This window comes from Scyliorhinus torazame, chromosome 11 (genome assembly GCF_047496885.1).
Source record: "Scyliorhinus torazame isolate Kashiwa2021f chromosome 11, sScyTor2.1, whole genome shotgun sequence".
NCBI classification, from domain to species: Eukaryota; Metazoa; Chordata; class Chondrichthyes; order Carcharhiniformes; family Scyliorhinidae; genus Scyliorhinus; species Scyliorhinus torazame.
The window spans coordinates 139436884-139448361 of record NC_092717.1 but is presented as its reverse complement, the minus strand read 5'-3'; the positions used below and the strand labels follow the sequence as shown (position 1 = coordinate 139448361).

The 11478-nt window shown below is 44.0% G+C and overlaps 1 protein-coding gene across 1 annotated transcript in view; it reads left to right on the top strand.

The window, feature by feature from the left end:
• Nucleotides 1–463: 463 nt before the first annotated feature.
• ube2v2 (ubiquitin-conjugating enzyme E2 variant 2) overlaps nucleotides 464–11478 on the top strand; it is a 31838-nt gene continuing 20823 nt past the window's right edge. The window contains exon 1 of the mRNA XM_072467799.1: nucleotides 464–580. Coding sequence (XP_072323900.1) covers nucleotides 565–580 — 16 coding nt within the window. The 5' untranslated portion in view covers nucleotides 464–564. The remainder of the gene's footprint in view (nucleotides 581–11478) is intronic.

Below are 11478 nucleotides of genomic sequence, written 5' to 3'. Positions count from 1 at the left end.
AGGGGCTGGCGGGGGATTAGGCTATTGTTTCATTGATCGGGATGCGAAGAACATGATAGGGATGGAAATGTTTTTGTACCATGTTTATGTTGCTGTTAATGTTGTTATTATAAAAACTACAAATACGCTAATAAAATGTTTTTTTAAAAATGTCCTGATGGTTCCATTAACATATCTATTAATCCATTATTTGACATGGCAAGACCAGGAGACTTCCGTGCCCGGTGGACACCGCAGGGGTGGGATGCTTTATTGACCCCTTTAATTGCACTATTATTTAATGTTTTTACTTTTCCGTTGATCTTTGTTATGTTTGGGCCGGGCACCTAACAGGAGCAGCCCTTTTTTGCTTTGTCCATCAGTTTGTTTCCTTTCTTCTGTTTTGTTGGTGCATCTCAAAAGAGTGGCGAGAGTAGGAGAATTGTGAGAAGAGTTGTCTGTCCAGCCGAGCGCTCTGCGTCGGCGCAGCCCGAAGCGGCTGCACATGCGCACACGGTGGGAGCGCCGGGCCGGAAGTGACGCGCGGGCGGCGGAGTCGGCGCCGGTTCCTTGGGTCGGAGCAAGATGACAGGCTGCCGAGGTCCGAGTGAGCGGGGAAGGGGGTGTATCGGCTACCCGGGGCCGAGTGAGCGGGGAAGGGGGGGAATATCCGGGTCCGGGAGGGAAGGTGGGACAGGGTTCCCGGGTCGGGGCGGGTACCGGGGCTGGAATATGGGAAGCGCGGCCGGGGATCGGTTCCGGGCGGTCGCGCCGTGTCGGCTATGGGGAGGCAGGCTGCAAGTCAGCTCTGCGGCCTGGGCGGAGGGTGTTTGGGGAGCCAGGCTAGGCCAGCCTGAGGCGCTGTTTCCGCGGCCCGCCGCTCACTCAGCAGCGGAAGGAAGTTGGATGTGTGTTTGGGCTGGTGCAGTAGAGACTCTTTGTATCTGATCTGAAAATGTGGGCAGAGGGGAGGCTTCTCCAGTTCCATGTGTTTGTAATGAACACACACAGCAGCCAATGTGTCCGTGAATCGAAAGCCCCTGCGTGTTTTGGCCTTGGCGGCGTGTTCGGCCTGCAGAGCCTCTCAGGCCGCAGAAGTCTGTGAAATGCTTTCCGCGTTAAATCTCACGTCCTGTCGCGCGCTGCAGACTCTTTTGATAGGACGGTTTTTCTGCTGCAAGGTGTGTTAGAGATCGAGTTTATTTACAAACTCCAGCGACGACGACGCACTTTACAAATGCAGCTGTTGCAAAGAGGAAGTGCTGCATTATATTTAGCAGCCCGAACACTTTTAGCTTCAAAATTTGTAACTTTGTTGTATGTGATTTTTCAGATGTTGGAAGTTTGGTGGATTGCGAGCGAATATTTGCCGTCGTAATCGTCCTCATTTTCTGCGTTTTTGTTGGAACGTTTTGTTACCAGCGTGTTGAGATTTCTTGATAGAGGCTCGGAGATGAACGAGCTTTCAACATTAGAATGAATTAAGAATTTTGGTGTATTTTAATCATTTGCTTGGCGTATTAATCTCCAACTGTTTCTATCACATTTCAAAATGTGCTCTCTTTGCATAGTCGGCTTCATACAGTTTGGTAAATGGCAGGCAACCTTCAATGTCACTCTTGGGAGAGAACAGCGGTTGCAATTTTATTAAAAGACCCAGGTTTGACCCCTATGGTGGGTTCAGAATATTAGTTTCAGCAAATAATTGAAAACCGTCACGTGCATCTTTCCAAAAAGATTATTTGAAGGACATGCAGCGAATCAAATCCGTTTGTAGTTTCACATGGGCACTTTTGCTGATGAAGTGGTTATTCAGTGTCGTTGAGTTGGTTTAAGAGGTGGCACCTGTTGCTGAACCACTGATCGTCATAGTGGCACTTGCCACACCCAGATGATGCCATTTTCTTCTGTCATCAGTTGGTGTAAATTCTTGAGTTTAATTTTTTTTTGTTAAAGGTTTCTGAAATAGTTATTGCTAGACTGTGATCTTAGTATTTTAGTCAGAGAATTCAGATGAAATGTTAATTGATTTGCATTAAAATAGTGTATTTTGTAACTCACTAAAATTGCTGATTGTAGGCTTTATTCTAATAGTGGCAGATGCATGAACCAGAGGTATGGGTTGCCAGATAGTATGAAGCATATTGTGTGAAGAAGCTTTATACTGTTTTGCCCTTTTCATTGGTTGAGCTGCAAAGCAATGATGGCCAATTATACAAATATACATTTAAGCTTTTTTTCTCATCTTCGGAGCCTAGTGTCCTTCCACATTGACAACCCAAAACACCAGCCCAAATTTACTTTTTTGTAGAAGTGAAGAAGAAATCATGAAACTGGGACAGTATGTTTTATATTGATGCTTAAGGTGCAGGATAAGAAAGTTGCGAAGTTAGAAAAAAAGATGTATATGTCAATATCACAGGAGGAAAGTGATTTTGAAAAGGCAGGTTGAGAATTTGAGTATGAATTATAATACGTAGAGTAGTTTGGTGCTTTAAATAGAATGCAGGACCTTAACAGTTCTTTTTCTTCATACATTTAGAGTACACAATTCTTTTTTTCAATTAAGGGACAATTTAATTTGGCCAATTCACCTACACTGCACATCTTTGGGTTGTGGGGGTGAGACCCAGGCTGGCACGGGAAGAATGTGCAGACTCCACATGGATAGTGACCCAGGACTGGGATGGAACCTGGGTCCTTGGCGCTGTGAGGTAGTAGTGCTAACCACTGCCACCCTGGACCCTAACCGTTTTAATCTTAAAATTACACTTCTGTTGGACCGGTTATCTGGTCTCAGTGGGTTGCAAGTTAGCAAATGTAACACCACCATTCAAGAAAGAGGGAGAGAGATGAGGAACTACAGTGGGGAGTGGTGTAGTATTATCACTGGACTAGTACTCCTGAGACCCAGAACCATGTTCTGGGGTCTCGGATTCGAGTCCGCCATGGCAGAAGGTGAAATTTGAATTCAATAAAAATCTGGATGACCTTGAAACCATTGTTGGTTGTCATGAAAACCCATCTGGTTCACTAATGTCCTTTTAGGGAAGGAAGTCTGTCGTCCTTTTCTGGTCTGGCCTACATGTGGCTCCAGATCCACAGCAATGTGGTTGACTCTTAAATGCCCTCATGGGTGGGCAACAAATGCTGTCCCAGTGATTCCCACATCCCATGAACAAATAAATAAAAAAAAAGGTCAGTTAGGCCTCAGTTGTTGGGAAATTACTGAAATCTAGTATTCTAAAATGTATTATAATGTACTTATAAAATCACAGTATGATCAGAACCTCCAACATGGTTTTATGAAAAGAAACTGGCATTAGAATTTTGGAGGATGTAACTTGTAGGCTAGATAAAGGGGAACCAGTAGATGTTGTCTACTTGGATTTCCAACGGTTAAAACACAAGATAACCGGGGGATGGGGTGGAACATAGGGTCTCGTACGCGCACAAACCTGCTCTTATACGTATCAGATCCAGGGGCAGTGATGGGTGAAATTATGGCGATTTTGGGGGAATTTGGCTGGTTTTCGGGGTATAAACTGAATATGACAAAGAGTGAGATGTTTGTAGTCCAGGCAAGGGGTCAACTGAGGGATCTGCCATTGAGATTAGTAGGGGACAGTTTCAGGTACTTGGGGATACAAGTGGCGCGCGACTGGGGCCGGTTACGCAAGTTGAACTTGTCCCGGTTGGTTGAACAGATGAGGGGCGAGTTTCGGAGATGGGATGCGCTCCCGCTGTCGTTAGCTGGGAGAGTGCAGACGGTCAAAATGACGGTCCTACTGAGATTTTTATTTGTATTTCAATGTCTCCCAATTTTCATCCCACGGTCCTTTTTTAAGAGGGTTAATAAAATCATCCTGGGCTTTGTGTGGGCGGGTAAGTCCCCGCGAGTGAAGAAGGTGATGCTCGAGCGGAATCGGGGGGAGGGGGGCTTGCGCTACCGAATTTCAGTCGCCACATCCCGGCGCCTGTTCGGGCACACAGAAGGAGAATTCAGAATGTCCAATTCATCTAACAAGCATATCTTTTGGGACTTGTGGGAGGAAACCGGGCCACCTGGAGGCAACCCATGCAGACTCCGCACAGACAGTGACCCAAGCCGGGAATCGAATCTGGGATCCTGGTGATGTCAAACAACAGTGCTAAGCACTGTGCTGCCATACTGCGGATTAGAGGTGTCTGCTGTAATTTGTCCATGTTTCTGATGGGGAGGGCAGGGTCCGCGGCTGCTTTGTAGACCATAAGCTTGGTGCTGGGTTTGAGGTCTCAGTCTGCGAATACTCTGTTCCTCGGCTGGCTCATTCGGTTCAATGTCTGCTTGTACCTAGACGAGGCTCCAGAGGCATGGGAAATGATCCACATTGTCCAAGGGCTCACCCTGGATCTTCATGATTGGGGGGCAGTTTTGTGTGGCAGGAGCGGGCAGGGAAAGAACCTTTGTTTTTTGGATGTTTAGTCTGAGGGCCACCCTCCCATATGCCTCAGTGAATGCGGCGACGACGATTTATAGCTCAGCCTTTGTGTGTGTGTGTGTATGCACACACACACACGCATCGTCTGCATGCCTCAGCTTGATGACCGAGGTTGGGGTGGTCTTGGTTGTGGCCTGGCGGTGTCAAGAGGTTGTACAGTTTCCTGTTTGTCTGGTAGGTTAGCTCCATTCCAGTGGGGATCTTCGGAGTGCTTCAGGGTGACTGGGTGGATTGTTGTTGCAAGGAACATGGAGAAGAACGTTGGTGCGATGACGCAGCCCTGTTTGCGCACATATTGGGTCTGTGGTGGTTCCGTTGGTAAGAAATACAGCTTGCATGTTTGTCATCGTGGAGCAGGCGGAGAATGGTCACAAATTTCTGCAGGCAGCCGGATTTGAGGAGAATGCTCCACAATCCCTCAGCGTTGACAGAGTCGAAGACAGTTGCGAGATCAAAGAAGGCCATGTAGAGAGGTTGATGCTGCTCCCTACACTTTTCCTGGTTTTGTTATGCACTGAAATCATGCCCATTGAGCCCCTTGATGGGCGGAAGCCGCACTGAAACTCGGGGAAGAGCTCTTCAGCGACTTGGAGGTGGTTGAGGAGTATTCTCGCGATGACCTTTCCCGTGGCGGAGAGTAGGGATATTCCTCTAATTTCTGCAATCTGACCTGCCCCTTTCTTGAAGATGGTTAATATTAAGACATCTCTGAGATCACCGAGCATGCCCTCTTCCTTCCAGACAATGGTGTTGTGGATTCTTGTGGAGAGTGCATCACCCGTCACATTTTAGTACTTCTGTGGAGATTCCTTCTGCGTCAGAGCTCTTGTTCTTCAGCTGTCGGGTATCTTTTTCGGCCTCACGGCAAGCTGGAGTTGTACTGAGATGGTAGCGTGTTGCGAGATGGTGTCAAGGACACTTGTGTCGAAGGCTGTGTCTTGGTTGGGGAAGTCCTCGTAGTGCCCCCTCCAGCAGGCATTGAATGTCCGTCTGTCTTTGAGTGCCTCTCTTAGTTTTTGGCTCTCACTGGGGTGGATCCCTGGATACTCGGACCATAGATGGTGTTGATTGTGTTGAAGAAGCCGTGTGCATCGTGGTTGTTGGCGAATTGCTGAGTCACCCGCGCTCTTTCCACCCACCATCTGTTCTTTAGGTCGTGGGTTCTTTGTTGCTACCTCAGGCTTCAGTTGCCTGTAGACTTGTTTCCCCTCACTCGAGTTTTGGTGGAGTCGCCAGCTCAGGAACCCCCTGTGCTCACAGGTGCTGACTATTGTGGCTTTTAAGGCGGACGTTCTGCAGCTTTGGCTCGTTGGTCGTCGCTAGGTTAGCTGTGAGGCGCTGGCTGAGTAGTTCTTTTCCTCGGGGTCTTTGAGTTCAGTGACATTGAATTTCCTGCGGCAGGGTTTCTTCTGCCTGTGTCAGTTTGGGGCCAGAGTGATGTAGATGATAAAGCGGATTAACCGGTGGTCAGTCCAGCAGTCGATGGTTCCGGTTGTGGCGGTCCCTTGCCCAGACTATGATATAGTCTATTAGGTGCCAGTGCTTGGAGCATGGCTGTTGCCATGAGGTCTTCTGGTGGAACAGGATGTTTGTGATGACCAGGTCATGTTCTGAACATTTTGCCAGGAGCTTTGTACTGAGAAGGGTACAAAGAGATAGAGACGCAAGTGAGTACATAACAAAATGGCAGATGGAATAAAATGTGAGCAAGTGAGATATTCACTTGCTGGAAAGAATAAAAGAACAGAATATTTTTTATTCTGTGAAACTTATAACATCGACATTGCCTTTATTGCAAGGTGGAGTGGAGTATAAAAGTAAGCACGTTGCTCTGCAACTGTATAGGACATTAATGAGACCATAACTAAGAGTACTGCGTGCTGTTCTGGTCCTATTTAAGGAGGGTATACTTGCATTGGAGGCAGTTCGGAGAAGTTTCAATGGGTTGATTCCTGGGAAGAAGAAAAGGTTGAGCAGGTCTATACTCTAGTGTTTAGAGGAATGAAAGGTGATCTTATTGAAACATAAAAGATTCTGAGGGGGGGTTTCACAGAGGATGTTTTCCCCATTCAGGTGAAATCTAGAACAATGGATGCAGTTTCAAAATAATGGATTTCCCATTTAAGAGATGAAGAGGAGTTTCCTCTGAGAGATGTAAAACTTTGGAATTCTATATCCCAGGGGACAGGGGAAGTTTGGGTCAATGAACATACTCAAGGCTAAGTTAGACCGATTTTTTTTTTTTTTTTTTTTTTTCTTTTTTTTTCTTTCTTTTTTCTTCTTTTTTTTAATCTCCTAGTGAGTTCATAGTTATGGGAGCTGGCAGGACAGTGGAATTAAGGCCACAATTGGATCAGCCGTGATCATTTTGTAGGATGGAACAGGCTCAAGTGGCCGAATGGCAGATTCCTTCTCCAAGTTCCTATGCTCTTGTGTTCAAAAGGACTTGGGTGTATTCGTACAAGGAACACAAAGTTAGCATTCAGATATGGCAACTAATTCGGAAAGAAAATTGTATGTTGTCCTTTATTGCAAGTGGATTGGAATGCATGAATAAGAAAGTTTTGCTACAATTGTGCAGGATTTTGGTGAGACAACTCTTGGAAATACTGTGCACAGGTGTCTGCATATTGAAGAAAGGATATACTTTCATTGGATGCAGTGGAGCAGACATTCACTAGCTTGGTTCCTGGGATAAGAGGTTATTCTGTGATCGGAGACTGAGTAAATTGGGCCTCTGCTCTGGAGGGCTCGAGAGTTTGAAAGAATGAGGCAATTTCATTGAAACACAGTAGATTTTGAAGAGCTTGACAGAGTAGACACGAGGCTTATTCTGGTTTGGGAATCTAGAACACTGAGGCAACCCCTTGAAAAGAGATCAATCATTTAGGACTCCGATGAGAAATATCTCATTCAAAGGACTGTGAATCTTCCCCAATTCTCTACCCCAGTGATTGTGGATGCTCCATTGGTGAATACGTTTAAGACCGTAAATATATTTACGACTGAGACAGATTTTTGGTTTATAAGGGAATCGAGGTATATAACGATCAAACGGCAAAGTGTAGTTGAGACTGAGGAGCAGCCATAATTGTATTGAATATGGAATAGGCCGAGGGGCGTGTCTACTCCTGTGCTGATTTATGTTCTCCGAGGCCTGCATTGATGCATTAAATTCTGGCTTGAGATATTGTGGAGAGTTCATGTTCTTGCATCATTGGCCTGAGTTCTGGGTGAATGCAAGTTTTGTAAATTGAACAATTCTGAACCAAATGAGTGCTGATAGACTTGTAGGTAAAGTATTGCAAAGGGAAAAAGAAAAAAATAAATACAGAAGCAATAACATGGAGAGAAAGGAAAATATTAATCACGGGGGTAGGCAATGAGTTAAGCAAGATAATTAGGACCAGGAGATAGCAGTTACCAAACAGTGGCAATGACTATGCAAGACTTGGTGAACCTTGGTTATATTCCCTACAAATTAGGTTAAAAGGTGATCTGATTGAGAGGTTAAAAATGGAGGGAATTGACATAGTTTAAACTTTGTTTGTAAATTCCAAGCTCTCAAAACCATTGAGCAGCATGATGGAGGTTATTAAAAATAATATAGCTACATTCAAAGTGAGTATTAAAGGATATTGCTAAAGTGAGAAATTTGAATCAGTAAAGAGCAGCTGCAACTCTTAAACCCTTGTCTTACCACTTTTTTCCGCCCCAATTTAAAGTATCATTTTGAAAATTTTACTTTCTTGACGGAACAAAGTGTTTCCTCTCTTGTACTTTCCTCCAATTTACTTGTTTTCTGATCTCCCGCAAAATCCTTTTGAAAGTTTGTTACGCGAAAGGTGCCATGTAAATGAATTTCTGTCATTTTTGTGATTTTAGATATTAAAGAATTATTTGTATACTGATGTACTGGGTCACCTGAAATAAATAGCCATTACCTGGATAATGCCAGTTTTACAGAAACCATTTGGGATGGCTCACTTGTCTTCAGAATTAAGTGGATATCCGTTGTGCTATATGTTGTGTTTTCATCTTTGTTTAAAAATGGAGTGTTTGGTCAATTGGGTGGGTAGTTCTTTTAAAAAGAAAATTATCCAATGCAATTTGTTCATAAATTAATGAAGCAGTGATAGCTGAAAGCATTAATATTTTTGGCATGTGGGTGATATTTTTGGAAGGTAATGTAGTGATGAGGTAGCATCCATTCTGATTTGCCAGCCTGTTTCCACCCTGTAATTTGCCTGCACAATTTAAAAAATAAATAAATAAAAAAAATTAGAGTAACTAATTCATTTTTTCCACTTAAGGGGCAATTTAGCATGGCCAATCCATCTACCCTGCACATCTTTGGGTTGTGCGGGTGAAACCCACGCAAACACTAGGAGAATGTGCAAACTCCACACGGACAGTGACCCAGAGCCAGGATCGAACCTGGGACCTCGACGCCGTGAGGCAGCAGTCTAAACACTGCGCCACCATGCTGCCCTTTTTGTCTGCACAATTGACTTCTATGGTTGTGACTTTTTGGAGACTGCTGTGTGTGATGCTGTTTGATTGTTTAGAGAAATGGGAGAAGTTGGATAACGATTCTCCTATTTGTTTTCTATATTGATCAGTGACTCTACATGGCAATGCAGCTGAGGTTAGGAACTTGGAATAGGAAAGGGAACTCCTGTTGGTGCTATCAATTATAATTTGACGCAGCCTTCTACTGAGATTGCATAAACTCAGTTGGAGAGGAAGCCTACAGTCGATGCTGTTGCCTGTCTGGAGAAAAGGCTCACTTTTCAGCTCACAAGCTTTCTTAGTGCGTCAGTCTGTTTCTTCCATAAAATTATTTCCAATTCGTAGTAACATTTTATGCAGCAGAAATTCTTGAAATTTATGGTTCCATGGCTGCCCAATATTATAAAATAAAAGCCATTGAACTTTTGGCATTTTCACTTTCTAGTTGGGCAAATATAATACTAAAAGCTAATAATCAATAATAGAGGATTTTGTGTCTCCAGTCCCTTCACTGATATTGGTTCTTTGGGTGCTATTTACTTTGTTATCAGCCTCAGTTGTCATCCTTTGTGTGAGCCTAACCAAGAAAGTTATGTCAAAGTAACGAGGTCCTTCTCAATTTGACCTCTTTCATAAATCTCTTCCCATTTTTGTGGTCCTGGGTTGACATTGCTAATTGGTACCAAACTGGGCAAGTTTTTGTGGTACACCTCATTTTGCAGGAATTGTCCAATCTTTGGAAATAATACTTTAATTTAAAATAAACTCAAATCTTAAAATTTTAAAGTTAGTAGAAGCTGATGTAACTGTTCAGCTTTGACCAAGGGTCATTTGAGCTCGAAACATTAGTTCTTTTCTCTCCCTACAGATGCTGCCAGATCTGCTGAGATTTTCCAGCATTTTCTCTTTTGGTAACTGTTACAGCTATGAGTCTGGACAATATTTGGTATGCTTATTCAAAATCGCAACCCTTTTTTCCATTTAAATCCGAGACATCAGAGAGGGGCGGGTGCTCTGTCATGGGTCCTTTTCCCCTTTTGCCTCCTTGACTGAAGCTCTTTGCAACCCTTTCTGGATTTTTTGGTAGCCACCTAGGTTGCAGATTGTTTATTTCTATTAATTGACGTTTTAATCTGTTTACCTAGTATGAGTCATGTTGGTAGTTACCTTGATTCACATGTCAGCATAATAAATTAAGTGCAAATTTTTATACCACCATATCATATCTGTCATTAAAACAAAACCTATATGATGCACAATACCCAACAGCTAGAACACCAACTTGAAAGTAACCAAGACAATGTGCAGAAGGTAGAGAAATATTGCACAAATAAACATTGCATCAACTTGTGTCAAGAGGTACAAACTGCCTGTGACAACGGAATAGGATCAAGAAGGCACTGCGTCCTACCATCATCAACGTTACACTCCTGAAATTGGCAGATAGTGACGTACTCCCCTACAGAAGTAAACCGATGTACCACTGCATTACACTTTACTGTGAGCTGTACACCTGTGAGATTGGCATCGTCCAGTCTGCTTGATGCTCTCCCATCACTTGCTGGCATGGTCGTGTTAGATGAAGAACTCTCATCACTTGAGCTTGAACAGGCCATTGATTCCTTGGCAACAGGAAGGCACTCTGCAAGGATGAAATTCCAGCTAAACTACTGTTGCAAGGAAAGTCCCATTTAAAGCCACGCCTTCATGACCTCTTGCTTCTCCATAGGTTAGATTCCACAGGACATGCGTAACACAATCACCACATTACACAAAAACTAACTTAACATAGGCGATTGCAACAACTACAAGGGCACCTCATGCCGTTGTGTCACTGGGAAGGTTTTCACTTAGTTTATGCTTAAAAGTCTCCAACTACTTGAATCTGAGTGTATCCAGAAGAGTACAGTGCAGATTATGTGCTAGCAGTTCCACAAAGAACATCGTGATCTCTATACACCAGCTACAAGGAAGTGTGAGGAGCAAGATATACATCATTACCTTTTGTGGAACTCATTAAAGCATTCAATGCCATCAGTGAGGACTCCAAATTTAGGGGGGGAATTGCCTATCCACCAAAGTTTCTGTCTCATTGGCATTTTTCATGTGCTGTACATTTTGACAGCATCATTTCAGGGTGAAGAATGGAGTGGAACAAGGCTCTGTCCTAGCCCACACTTCGGTATTCTCTATGCTCCTGACCCTTGCCTTCCCTGCAGATAAGGAAGGGGTTTACATGCATATTAGGCCAGAAAGCTACAATCTGTCCAAACTGAGAGCAAAGAAACATACAGCATAATTTGATCAGCAAGCTCTTCTACGCTACTGATGATGTGTTATTTGTCCACATGGAAAGTCAGCTACAGAGACTCTAAGATTGTCTCTCCCATACCTGTAACCTGTTCTTCCTTGCCATAAGCATCAAGAAAATGGTGGCTATGAAGCTACTCCCGTCCCTAATGGATTTGCATAGCCGTCATACATAGATGGAAGGATGTCACTGCCG